The following is a 13,849-nucleotide window of genomic DNA, read 5'->3' as shown; positions in this document are numbered from 1 at the left end:
GAGATTGAGCAAATCCCTTCTTGTCTGTCCCCCCTCCCACTCTTTGTAGGACTTGTCTGCTTAAGAGAAGCGCGGCATGAACGGACTCCCCTCCGAGTCCCACCCACGCTGCCTTCGGTGTAGAAGGATCTGCGGCTGAAATGCCCATCGCCATCTCACAGACCCTCTCTCCATCCCCGGCTGTGATGCCAGCTCAGCCGGCGGTGCTGGATCTATGCTTTGGTGCCGGCTGGAGCAGACGGAAGCGCAGAGCTGGAAATACTGCGGCTAAACATGCTGGCACGTGCTAAGAACGCTTCCGCGAAGGGGCCGGGGAAGGACAGACAAGTTCTGCCACAATACGGCTGCACACCAGTTCCTAGAGCGGCTGCAATTAGCGAGGCGCTAGGAACCTGGGGATACGCCCCCACCCCCAGCAATTCTCGCGCCAAACACATTTCACTGCAGCGCCAGCTGGACATGGGGCTGCGGCATGGGCAGCTCTGCCGGGTGGACTCTTGGAGACCAGCTTGGCAAGCCGGTGTCCGCAAGCCAGGACCCAGGTACGCTCTGCAGTGCAGACATAACCTTAGCATCCCAGCTCTTTGGAGTGGGGACCGTCTCAATGACACCCCAACCCCGCCTGGGACCGCCTAGCCCGTACTGCCGCGGCTTCGCTGCTGTTATTTGAACTAGCTAGCTCGAAGCTAATTCGGGTACGGGCTGCAGTCACCCCTCGGATTGCAGTGTAGACACACCCGCAGTGCAGGTACATCTACATTGCCACGGGGATGGGGGGAGGGGACTCATGTAGACGCACCCGGGCTAGCTGCAGTCTGGCTAACTCGCTACAAATAAAAGCAAGGATGAACCTAGGGGGTCAGGCAGGCTGGTGCAGCCGGCGCTGAAGCCCAGTTGCAACACGCTAGCTCAGGCATGGTTAGAACAGGTCCGTCTGTCCCAGCTTCCAGTCACACCCCCTGGCTGCAGTGCAAATCCCCACTCCCAAAAAGCAGCGCCTGCCATGGTAGGGTTGCCAAACCTTCAGGATTGTCCTGGAGTTTCCAGGAATTAAAGATGACTCTTTAATTACAGATCATGTCTTGTGATGAAACCTCCAGGAATACAGCCAACCAAAACTGGCAGCCCCGTGCCCTGAAAAGCTTGGAATTTAAACAGAGGGAAGAGGAAACAGAGAGGGGAAGTGATCTGCCTAGAACCCAAACGTCCTGACTCACAGGCCTAGGCTCTACCCGCTAGACCATGCTACCTCACTGGAGAGCTGGCCCTTTGCTCCTCCCCAGCACTGGCAGAACCCAGAACAGGCCCCAGGTCTCTGCCAGTTTAGCCCAGTGCCCTATTCACCAGACCACACTGCCTCTCCCTAGCTACTCAATCCCGTATTTCATCGGGCCAGGCCTCCTCCCCCTCCATCTGACCTGAAAAGCCTTAGCCTAGAGATAATAACCTGGCTGCAAAACAGAATCATGCTGGCAAGTGTGGCCAGAGCCCTGCCTCTGCAGAACGTGCCGTAAACTCCCTCGGCAGCCAGAAGAGAGAAAAAGCTACCGCGCAGGCAGGAGCGCCCAGACTCTGAGCTCATAATCTGATCCACCACACGGCTGTTTTCCCTTCAAATCCCCTCTGAACTGCACTAATCACCTTATGGTTCCCCCCCATAAATCGCCTGCCTAAACCTATTGTCTGTCATCCTTTCAACGGCTTCTCCAGATTAGCCGCTGCGTCAGCACCGTGTGTCTGTACCAGTCAGCACTGGCCGGTCCTTTACCTGGTTTTCCCAGGAGCACAGAGTGCTGCCCCGTCTCCCACGGCAAACGGGAGCCCTTCTCTTCTCCAGGGAGCCTACAAGCACGTTCTCATCCAACAGGACAACACTGCAACTTCGACAGCCCCTTTCTCATGCGATGATCTCTGCAGTGCCCCAGGGAGCTACACTTTACAGCGGACGGGACCCACCACGGCGTAGGGAAACAGAGGCACGGAGAGGGGACCTGAGCTCAGTCAGGAGAGGATGCAGGAATAGGACCCAAGAGTCCAGATGCCAGCTTGTGATGAAAAACTGCCTTTGGGCTGCTCTGATTCTCAGCAGGGGCCAGAATACAGCGACTGCAAAGGAAACTTACATCCAGTTTAAGCCGCCCACCCCGCCTTCATCCCCTGCTTCCAGCCTGGGAACAGAGCGGCTGGGAATCAGGCCCATTGACTTGGATGGGAGTGACTCTGGAATTACTCCCTTGCCCTGTAGTCTCCAATCGACACAATCTCCCCGAAACGCGCTGGGAAAGCGAAAGTCAATGGAAGGCAAAGAATGGGGCGAACGGAGCCGTTAGAAGAAACCGCGGGGCCTGGGATGTAAAAACACTTTGTGCAAACAGGATGCGGCACCTTCCCTGGATGGTTCTCTCGACAAACAATCGTCCGCTCACAAGGCGAGGTAGGAAAGCGAGACGCAGGACGGGGAAGTGGTTGGCCAACGAGAAAGCTTGAAACAGAACCCCGGAGTCGTGCCCGCCTCCATCGCTACCCATTAGACCCCACTCCCCTCCCAGAGCGGGATTACAACACAGGGGTCTTGGCTCCCTTTCCCCTGCTCTAATCACTAGATCCCACTGCCCTCCTATGGCTGAATATAGGACTCAGGAGTCCTGATGCCCAGTCTGTCCCGGTCTAACCATTAGTCTGTGCTCCCATCCTTGTCTATTCCTAGCTCCCAATCCCACTGCTCTAAGCAGCAGCTTCCTGTCACTTCCTCACCACAGGGCAGCCGCGTAGGGACACAGACTGAAAAGTAATGAGCTCATGGAAGGAAATCATAGACTTTAAGGTCAGAAGGGGCCATTATGATCATCTAGTCTGACCTCCTGCACAACGCAGGCCACAGAATCTCATCCACCCGCTCCTGTAACAAACCCCTGACCTATGTCTGAGCTACTGAAATCCTCAAATCGTGGTTTAAAGACTTCAAGGTGCAGAGAATCCTCCAGCAAGTGACCTGTGCTCCAGGCGCTGTGCCTCAGTTTCCCCAGTGCAAAACCGGGGATTGAACCATACGTGGGAAGAAGGGACAGATTTGGAGTTTTTTTGGCACAATCACATTGCTCCTCAGTTTTGCTAATTTCACCCTCCCCCGAAATTTCGCTTCACTGGCAGAGAAAACACAACCAGCAGCTGGGTTTACTGGGCTACGATTTCTTATGAAAGCATCACATTTTCATTCACCTCCTACCCGATCTACAAATGCCGCAGGCTCAGGCCAAGTCACCAGTTGCAGCAGGGTCACCTTGACTTTAATGGAGTCCGGCCCATTTCCACCAGCAGAGACTTTGGCCTTTGTAACCCATTCCGAGGTGCAGGGTACACTAACCCCCTCCCGTCCCCTCCCCACATACAGGGCATCATAACAGCATCACTCACCCAGCCCGGTTTCAGGCGAGCAGCTGTTGCCTCAGTTTCTCCTCACTCAGGTCAGATCTCCCCACGGTGCAGCTGGGTTTGGTTGCTATGGTAACCTGGCCCTCCAGCCAAGTCCTTAAAGGAGATGTCTACCCCACCAGGGTACCCACATCCAAAACAAACAAGAGTCACCCACCCCCATCTCAAGCTGGGCCCAGCCCCTCCTGCCTGAGGGTCTGTGTCCCTCCCCAGCCCTTCGTGGGCTTTGCTGAGTGTCTCTACGGAGCAGCAACACCCAGTGTTTCCTTGGAGCTTTCCCCAGGCTTCGTTCAGTCTCATCTCCACCTAGGGCGACCAGACAGCAAGTGTGAAAAATCAGGACGGGGTGGGGGGGTAGTAGGAGCCTATATAAGAAAAAGACCCCAAAATCGGGACTGTCCCTAGAAAATCAGGACATCTGGTCACCCCATCTCCACCCCAGAAAGCCCGGGTCAGCCCCCTGCCCAGCCCCTCATGTGACTTTGCTCATTATCTCCACCTGGGGAGGTGAAGTAAGTGGGTGTCAAGATCCTGGGCAGAGGGAGGCAGGACCGGAAGCCGGGTGTCAGAGCCAGTGTCCGGGTCACGAGTCAAGTCAAGGGTCAGAGCGAGAGCCAGGGTCCATGTTGGGGCTCCAGGGGTCAGTCAGGGCCAAGGTCAGTACCAAGAACTCAGACACAGAACAACCATCACCAGAGACCCACCCAGCTCCCTAAACAGAGCCCACAACACCCCCTGGGCTTATATAGGGCCAAGGAGCCAATGAGGGCTCGCTAAGGCAACTGTCAATCAGATCACATAAGGCGGAACTTCCTGCAGAGTGCAACATCTGTTGAGTGTGGGAGAGTAGCAGCCTAGGGTGTAACCAGGTGGCAGTAGGGCACTGTTAGTTTCCTAGTAGCCCTACAGCACTGAGTTCAAATCCCAGTGATCTATAGGTGGGGCTAGACCCTTAGGGGCCCTCTAATCCCATCCTTTTTCCCCTTACCAAGTCTAGGACAACTCACACCCTCTTCTCCTGTTACTATGCCCCTACCTTTCTCCTTCCCATCCACACTGCACACCAGCTCAGTGCTTAAAACTCATTCAATCAATTGCACTAAAGTTTAAAATGTTGCTCTCAGAGGATTATTGGGAGGAGACGGTGCTGACAGAGGTGAATTGTGTAAATCGACATGCCCATAGGGTTAGAGCCAGAAGGGTTCACCAGCCTGTATAACCAGGCCATGGGATTTCACCCAGGAAGCCCTGTCTCTTGTGGGGGAGATCACATCTTTTACTGGCGCAACTTCAGGTGACCTGAAGAGGAGCTCTAGGGAGCTCAAAACCTGTCCCCTGCTTCCCCCCACAGAAGTCGGGTTCCTCCCTCCACCGTGTCCCTCTAATATCTTGACACCCACACGATTACTGCCCCACTGCAAGCAAAGAACAAACTCCATTCAGACCAGGCGGTGGCAGCACTCGACCACGCTTGGCTTCGGCAGCTACTGAAATTTAACAGTCAGGATCAGGCCCCCTGCTGCCTTTTCACCAATAAGAGGGCTGGGTTCTCTGTCGTCATTTACACCCGGGAGACGTGAGCGGGAAACCCGCCCCCCAGATCCGTGGTTGTCCCAGGCAGGCCCCTCGCAGTTCTACCTCACGCTCACCCAGCCAAAAGGGAACCGGGTTAAGGGGACCCTTCAGCCGAGCTCCTGGCTGGCAGGGGATCTCTCCTCAGGAGCGAGGCTGCTCCCGGGGGTGCTGCCCTCCTGCAAAGAGCCCATCCTGTGGCATTGGGGTCACCGTCTCTGCGACACGTCCTCTGTGCATTTCTAATGCTGGGCTAGGGCCTGAGCCTGCCGCCTCCCCAGAAAGGGGGGGTGAGGTGCTAGGCCTGTGGCACGAAAGGAGCAGGCCCCGGAGAAGCCCTGCTGCATGCATCCCGGCAGGTGCTGCAGGAGAGAGTCAGCAGCAGGCACCTCTGAGACATACAGACCCATCCCCCAGGATAGTCCCTCGAGGGGTTAGAACAAGGCGCAGCCCCACTCAGCAGCTCTCCCGGCCATTTCATATCACTGGACATCTCTCTTCCCTGGTTCACCGGCTAATAAAAAACATCAGGAATGTCCAGCAAGGAAGGAAGACAAACACGGGACGGGATCTGGTGTGACCAGGGCCTCCCGCCCGCCATCCCAAGCGGAATAAATTCAGCCCAGTTCCTCCCAAGACTCTCTTCCTCGGGGGGTGGCTTATCAGACAGTCCAGGGAAGAGTGTGTGTGAGTCGCTCACTGTGCTGTGACCAATCCGGAGCCACCGCTGTGACCAATCACATTTCCTGCACTCGTGGCCTACTTGCAATTTCCATTTCACGCTAAAAGCTGGGGTTGCTATTGATTCCAGTGGAAGTTGGGAGCCTAACTATCTTTGTGGATCTGGGCCTAATAGCTTTGCTAATAATCCAGGCCCCTGCCTTTCATCTACCTGAGACTCTCCACTACATATAAGCAGTATAGGGCCAATGACACACAGCTGAGCAGTTCTGATTCCATTCAGTAGAGAGCAGTGGCATGGAGGGTGATGGGTGTGTCCTGGGATAGAGAGATGGATGAGTGGTCTGATTAGCTCTGGGGAGCGGCTCCGCTCGGGCACCCTTCACTTGATTGGTGTGGCCTTTCTCCGGGGCGTCTTGCTGGGCACCAGCTGAACGAGCATGAAAAGCGATGCCAGTGGGTTGGGCTGGGGAAATCATTCGCGTCTGATGCTGTCTAATGAGGAGACATTTCCCCCCCAGTGCCGCTGGTCTCTGCAAGAGAGGATGTGGCCTTCTGTCCGCAACCCATAGCCAGCCTGTCGCAAGGTGACGCTTTTCCTGCTCCTCTGCTGCTCGCAGGATGGTGGGTCTGTTTGATGAAGAAACCCATCTGCTTTCCCAACGTGGTCCCAGGAGAGGATAGTTTGTACAGCCCGAACAAGCTGGTTTTACCTCGTCCCAGCCAGCGAGGGCCACCCCCCCAACCCCAGCACCTCTGGGCCTGGCAGTTCAGAGCCCGGCACCTCTGGGCCTGGCAGTTCAGAACCCTGGCACCTCTGGGCTTTGCAGTTCAGAGCCCAGCACCTCTGGGCCTGGCAGTTCAGAGCCCTGCCACCTCCGGGCCTGGCAGTTCAGAGCCCCGGCACTGCTGGACTTGCTGCATCACTTATGAAAGTAAAAAAGTTGCTTCAGCCGCGGCATCTCTTTCATTACCAATTAAGCAGTGGGTGGCCCCCCAATTTTACCCAATAACCGGAGGTGTGGGTGCATTAAATAGCCCCCCGAGGTTTAAATGCTCCATTACAACGAATAGGAGAAACAAGGCGTTGTGCAGCTGTGGGACCTTTCATGCAAGGATCCGAAGAACTTTGCAAACAGAAGGATTGCCATGCCCATTCGCAGAGGGGGAAACGGAGGCAGAAGGAGGCAGTGAACTCAGTGGCAGGGCCAGGTGCAGAACCCAGGTGTCCTGTCTCCCAGTCTGTCACTCTAGCGATTAGAAAACCGTCCCACCCGCAGCTGGGAACAGACGCCAGCAGAAATGACACCGAGTCCCTCTTCATTTTTCACTGGACAACTCTCCTTTCTAGAGCCACGAATAGAACCCAGGAGTCCTGGCCACCAGCCCCCTCCTCCAGCCACTAAACCCCACTGCCCCCCTCCATCCACTGCCTCCATCCGATACCATTCAGTGCTCTCTTTTCCTTGGGCTGCCAGCAAAATCCTAACAACGCTCCTGGCTACCCCCTGAGCCACCTCCTCGCCGGATGCATTCGACCACGGCTCGCCACTGACATCCAGCTTTGGCAGGAAAGGCGAACTGACACACGGGCATCTTGTGGCCAAGCCCAATTTCCTGTGCGCAAAACAAGGCCTTTATAAGACGGCTGCCCCCACACCCGCTCACACAGAGACGCTGCAGCACAGTTACCCAAAAGCAGAAGTCCGGGGCATGGGGCCAGCCACGGGGCTGCTGCTCCGTAGCCTCCTGCTGTTGGCACTAGGGGGTGAGTAGCAAAGGGGCTGGAACCCCTCTGGGATGGGACGATGGGGCTCTCTTGACCATTGCAGCCGGCTCTGCAGTTCCCCGGGGCCCGGCTGAGGGAGGCACGGGGAGTGGAGCAGGTAACGTTAAACCCCCTTTGGGATTCTTGGATCGTGTTGTCAGGTGGTGAAGCTTAGTGCGGGAGTGGGTTGCAAGATGCCTGCTTTATGCTGGGTCTTGTTCCAAGTGGCTGGGCATAACAAGAGCTTCACAGCCACCCACCCGAACGCGCCAGGTGTGTCTACACCGAGCACCAAGCCCAGACTCTGACTCAGGCTTGAACTCAACCCGCCCTTGCGTCCACACACAAATTAGCCTGACTCAGGTCAGTAAGCTAGGTCCTAGGACCCTGCTAGGAGAAGTGCGTCAGAGCCCAAGACCTACTCAGACTTGGGTCCAAGCCCTGTCTTTCTGCTGTGTGGACACAGCTCAAGCCCCAGACCCCAGTCAGAAGGTCTGCGTACTGCAGTGTGGACCCGTTAGCATGGCTGTGAGTTGAGTCCAGCCACTGTAAGCCCGGGTTTACAATGCAATGTGGACGCTCAAACACAGGCTTGGAAACACCGAGTCCACAAGCTCGGGTCCCACAGACCAGGCTTAGCATGCAGTGTAGACACACCCTCAGTCTCCAGGTGGGAAGCAGCCCCTTAAAGGCCCAGTCCCCAGTACCACATGAAGGTGAGTCTGTCCCCTAGTGTCCATACAGCAGCTGGGAGGGAGTTTCCCAGCCCCGGTAGCCTGTCTCTGACCGTGGCCAGCACCAGATGCTTCAGAGGCAGGTGCAAGAACCCTGCAGTGGGCAGATGTGGGGAATTCCCCACCACACACACACACACCCCTTGTAAGTCTCATCCAGGTCTCTAATACTGAGAAATGGGTTTACACCCTGACCCAGGAGATTTCATCTCCCTGGCAGGGCTTGTGGTAGTGCTGGTTCTGATAACTCGGGGTCTTCGGGTTACCCAGAGATACGTCTCCTCTCAAATCTCACTAGGGCCAGGACTGCACCTAAACCGGAGCTACGCTACTCAGGGGTGTGAAACAGTCATACCCGAGAACCACAGTTAAGTCGACTGAAGCCCGGGTGTAGACACCGCGAGGTCGACGTAAGAACCCTTCTGCGACCTAGCGTCCATCTCTGGGGGGTGGATTTATGACAGCAAGAGCAAAACCCCTTCCAGCACCGAGGTGAATGGGAGAGGCCTTGCAGCCCACTCCCAGGGGGTTTCACATCCCCATGGGGACGACAGAGGCAAGTTCTGCAGAATGGGGAAACGAAAGGTCTTCGCAGGGCATAGTCTCCGAGAGTGACACAGCTCCCCCGGACAGAGAGTGCCTGGGCTGGTCGCTGCTTCTGTCCCACTTAATCCAGCTGGGCTGGACCTGTACAGCCCCTAGCACTCTGGCTTCGTCTCCTCTCCGGATTTACCAAGGCCAAGTTGATCTCGAGCATTGTATTGCACTGCAGCCTAACTCAAGAGAGCGCAACCGCCGGGCTCCGCGTGCCTGCTGACATGCCCTGCGTCCGCCCTATCGTGGGAGATGCATCGTGGGGCATTATACTGGTATAACTACAGCACTTTAAATTCACACATGAGCATATCCTGGTATAACGCCCCATGTAAATCTCTGAGGGGAGGCAGTGTGTCCTAGTGGATAGAGCACAGAACTGGGACTCAGGACTCCTGGGTTCTATTCATGGCTCTGGAAAGGCGTGTCCGTCAGTGCTGATTTGTATGGACCGATGGGTCCAATTCCTCCTGCCATGTAAGAATCCTTAATCAATTCACCCATCCCCTCCTGCCTCCCCTCTTCTTGCAGGTCTGCGGCTCTCCTCCGGCCAGGTGCAGCTGGAGGGCTTGGTGGGTGAGTCCGTGTATTTCCCCGCCCTGCGCCCCGTGGCCAGAGACATCGTCCGTGTCCTGTGGTTTTCGGAAAGGCAGGGCACTCACATCGCAGAGGCCAAACCCCAGGGCCAGGCATTCAACGTCAATTTCTTACCCAACTTCAGCAACCGGCTGGCGATCCACGCCGGGAACCTCTCCCTGGAGATCCGCGATCTGCGGCTGGAAGACCAGGGGCCGTACCGCACCGTTGTGGATATTGCCTCAGACCCTACCAAGCCCAGGGCGTTCTCCTATGAGCTGTCAGTGCGAGGTAAGTCCCTCCGGCAGCCCAGCACATGGGAGTGCGCTAGCCTGGGCTCCTACCCGGCTGTTACCCCAGCCCCGCTCCTGTCCACACACAAACGCTACGGTTCGGGGGTGCTGTCAGCCCAGGCTAGCCGGCTCAGCTCAGGGGTTGGGTTAGCACACAGGGGCCGTGTTCACACAGGCTGCTCACCCACCCCCTTTGCAGCGTGAAAGCCAGCGAAGCCGCTCCAGTGCTGATAGTCCTCCAATGCCTTCCCACAATCCCCCCCTCCACCCCCTGTGTGCCCAGAAGGACAGACAAGGTCTCCCCCAATTCACTGCAGCTCAGCCTGCCACAGCCCCAAGTGCCATGGGAAGTGCCCCCAGAAGTCCTCGTGACAGACACACGGGGATGCACAGAACGAGTGAAAACACAAACTCACCCCTGGGCCCACCACCCAGGCTCACTCTGCAGCGCAGCCAGGCCCGGAAAGGAAAAGAAGTTTTTAGGCACTGACCTGGGATTCAGAGAAGCTGGCTTCAATTCATAGCGCTGCCACTACCTGGCTGTGTGATCTTGGGCAAGTCACATTGTCCTTCCGTGCCTCGGTTTCCCCAGCTGTACACACGGGGAAGCTGACTAACCCTTCCTTCTCTATTTCGAGCATAAGCTCTTCAGGGATTGTCTGCTTATGGGGGTGTACAGCACCTAGCGCAGCAGGGCCCTGATCCCGGTTGGGGTGGAGAGGCAGGAGGAGTGGGAAAAAGATAATGTGACTCATCAAGCCGATGGGTTCTCGTCAGGCGGGGGGAAGGAAGCCGCGTCTCTCGGCAGCCACCCCGCAGGGCAGGGGGCCAGAAAGTCGGGCGGGGGCGGTGAGCTTTAGGTGCACGAGGCTCAGGCACCACCTCCTGTGGGGCACATGCTATTTTTGTCAGTTCCTCATATTGCCCAAGTGGAATGAGACCACAGGGCAAGCGCACGCGGCTGGGGCGAGCACACGCTGGAGCCCTGGAGGAATCCATCCATTCTCTCCTCTTCCTCGGTTCCCTCTCGCTTCCATTGCAACCCAGCCCAGGCCACGGGGGCCCGATCCGCGTTTGGTGTCAGTCGGTGCAGCTCCATTGTAGCCGACGGAGTCTCATTGGGGGCCTCCACGCAGCACAAAACGCCGGCAGCCTGTCTGTGTTAGAGACGCTGCTGTGGATCGAGCTGAGAAATTGGATTGGGGCCGGAGACAGGTGCTGGAACTAGGCGTGCGGGGGCCGGGGGGGCCTGGCTTGACGTGGTTTCCATCCTATGCACGGTTTGCAGTTTGGTCCCATGGCTCTCAGCACCCTCCCAGACACAGTGTCCCAGTGCCTCCGGCCGGAGATCTAAAACCAGCCCCCTAGCCCCAGCCGTGCACTGCAGGAAACCACAATTGCTATGAACGTGCAATTCTTGTGTTTCATCCCCTGCAAAGAACGTGGGCAGGAAGGAGACAGGGGCAAAGGAGGAACCACGGACCCGCCAGGAGGTGGAGAACGGAGGACATCGACGGGCCCCCCAGCAGGAGGAGCGCCCGTGACCACAGCCGGGAGGACAACGCTGGCGGGAGGGGATGGGGGAGGGCAGGAGGGCGGTGGGAGCCAGGGATCGTGCCACTGCACGCTGAAGGGTTATGTCATCGCGGCCGTCTATGTGCCCCTCTGCGCCGTGGTGGCTGTCGTCCACGTGAAGACGAGGAGCTAACGGAAGAGCCGGGGTCCCTGGGTGACAGAAGAGACAGGGCAGCTGCTGAGGAGGCAGGGTTGCCACCTGTCCGGGGCTATCGCCTCTTTGTTCATCCTCTGTCCTCCAGCACCCACTAAACACCCCCTCCCAGTACACACACATACCTCTAGCACCCCCTAAATACCACCTCCAGGACCCCCTCAAATACCCCTCCCAGTACACACACACCCCTCCAGCTCCCTCTCCCCCCCCCACCCAGGAGTGCCCTCTGTTGGGAACCCGGCAGCCACTAACCCTAGGGGCAGGGGGCTTGTTCGGAGAGCCCTGGGCCGCTGTACTGGTGTTTGTACTGCAACAGCTCTAGCTCATTGTGCCGGATGCTGCACAGACACATCATGGAGATGGTCCCTGCCCTGATCAGACAAAGGGTCATTATTGCCATGTACGGGCTACATAGACAAAGGGCAGGAGGGGAAACTGAGGCACGGGGAGGGGAAGGTCACCCAGCCAGTCACTGGCAGTGCCAAGACTAGAAGTCAGGTCTCCTGAGCCCCAGGTGAGTGCTCTGGCCGCTGCAGGCGCTCACTCGGGCCTGTAGTCTATAGCTACCTCCCATGGAGCCCACCAGGACTACTCCCTTATATCCTTCTGGTCCGAGTCCACCACCATATAACATGATGGGATCTAAATTAGCTGTTACCCCTCACAAAAGGGATCGTGGAGTCAGTGTGGAGAGTTCTCTGAAAACATCCACCCAATGTGCAGTGGCAGCCCAAAAAGCGAACAGAATGCTGGGAATAATTAAGAAAGGGATAGATAATAAGACAGAAAATCAATTCAGTTCAATTCCCTTTCGTTCCCAGGGAAGCAGTGACATCTGTAGGCCAGAGCAGGAGGATTCAGGAGTCCTGGAGTTTGCATAAGCAGCTCCACGTGCACCCCTGAGCGAGTCACCTCCCCAATTTTCTGTGCCTCAGTTTCCCCTGCTGTCAAATGGATGCTATGATGTGTTTACCTGCCCTCCCAAGGGTGCTGAGCGGCTGGGCCAATGAGCATCCATCAAGCCTGCATGCTCCTCACAATAAAAGCCCAGCAAAAGCACCAAGCAGGACTGAATTTCGTTGTCTGCTGCACGTGTACAGCCCTCGCCACCCACAACCTCGCTTGGCTGGGAATTGGGGTTGGTTTCGAATCTCTGTTGCAGCAGTGGGAACGCCAGGCTGCGTGGGAGGATGGATGAGCGGGGCTGGGGTAAGTCTGGAGGCTCTATTCTCCTCCCCGCCCCCCCCGTAATTTTGACTAGAAAAGGCAGGTAACTGGGTGTTTCAGCCCCAAAACCCACCTCGGTATGGTGAGCGCTGTGAGATAACCCCACTGCCCCAGTTTGCAGATGCTTCAAAGCCCCCCGGTGGAGCCCAGCGATGGCAAAGCCCCAGCGCCCCTTGGTAGAGCTGTCCCCATGGTGAATCGCCCTCACCGAGGAAGATTTGCACCTTGCTTCTAGGCTGAAATTGTTCAGCTGCAGCTTCCAGCCACCGGTTCTTTGGCTGCGAGACCGGAGAGTCTTTTATTACCAAATTTTTGTCCCCCGTGGGCTGACACAGAGCTTACTGCAGGATCAGGGTCTTGGCGGGAGCGTCCTTGGTTAGGACCAGATCCCCAGGGCTCAGCACCCCCGTCGGGGCCAGATCTACCAAACAGCTGAGCACGGCATCTAACAGGGCTGGGGTCCTGGAGAATCCAGCCCCGATTGAGGGGGAGTCTAGCCCTGGGCTCTCTGAAATCCCGTTCCTTCAGTGCCTGGCTGGTCACCTCACTGCGAACCCCACCCCCCAGCATATTTACAGCCCTGCCCTACGGTTTATTTATTTTCGAGGGAACCCTGGTGATATAAATGGGAATTGACGTGCCCAATGTGGAAAACTGATTTCATTTTATCCACGGGCCGATGCCGGCATCTAAAAATACACAGGCCATAAATATCCAGGCCTCACGCGGTGCTGTGACCGCCCGAGGACTAAGCAGGGCCGGGCCTGTCTGGGGTTCAAACCCCCAGCTGCTGAAGGAAGTGGGGCTGATGGCTCAGATTTCCTTTCCCCAGCAAGAGGCTGGAGGGGCTGGGGAGGGGCGTTTGCTCTCTTCATAAGCCCCCGGAGGCCCCCGTGGAACCTGGCATGACTGGCAGCATCTTCACAGAGGACAAGAGGATCCCAAAAGCAAAGAAGGAGCTGAGGCAGGCCCAGGGACAATCAGAGAAGGACCTGCAGGTGGGCACTGAGGGGCACTGGCAGAGCTGGGGGGGAGCCCGGGGCTGGAATAGCTGGGGGTGCTGCAGCTGGGGCACTGGCAGAGCTGGAGGTGCTGCAGGTGGGGCACTGTCAGAGCTGGGGGGGAGGCTGGGGATGCTGCAGGTGAGGCACTGGCAGAGCTGGGGGGGAGGCTGGGGGTGCTGCAGCTGGGGCACTGGCAGAGCTGGGGGGGAGGCTGGGGATGCTGCAGGTGAGGCACT

At 57.2% G+C, this 13,849-nt stretch overlaps 1 protein-coding gene across 1 annotated transcript; it reads left to right on the top strand.

The window, feature by feature from the left end:
- The first annotated feature begins 7,385 nt into the window (after positions 1-7,385).
- On the top strand, positions 7,386-12,375 carry LOC123351578. The gene is made up of 3 exons (XM_044991016.1): positions 7,386-7,453; positions 9,313-9,648; positions 11,090-12,375. The coding sequence occupies exons 1-3, from the start codon at positions 7,399-7,401 to the stop codon at positions 11,356-11,358; spliced, it is 660 nt and encodes a 219-aa protein (XP_044846951.1). The 5' UTR covers positions 7,386-7,398; the 3' UTR covers positions 11,359-12,375.
- The last annotated feature ends 1,474 nt before the right edge of the window (positions 12,376-13,849 follow it).

Source organism: Mauremys mutica, chromosome 17 (assembly GCF_020497125.1).
Source record: "Mauremys mutica isolate MM-2020 ecotype Southern chromosome 17, ASM2049712v1, whole genome shotgun sequence".
NCBI classification, from domain to species: Eukaryota; Metazoa; Chordata; order Testudines; family Geoemydidae; genus Mauremys; species Mauremys mutica.
This window is presented reverse-complemented; position numbering and strand designations above follow the sequence as displayed.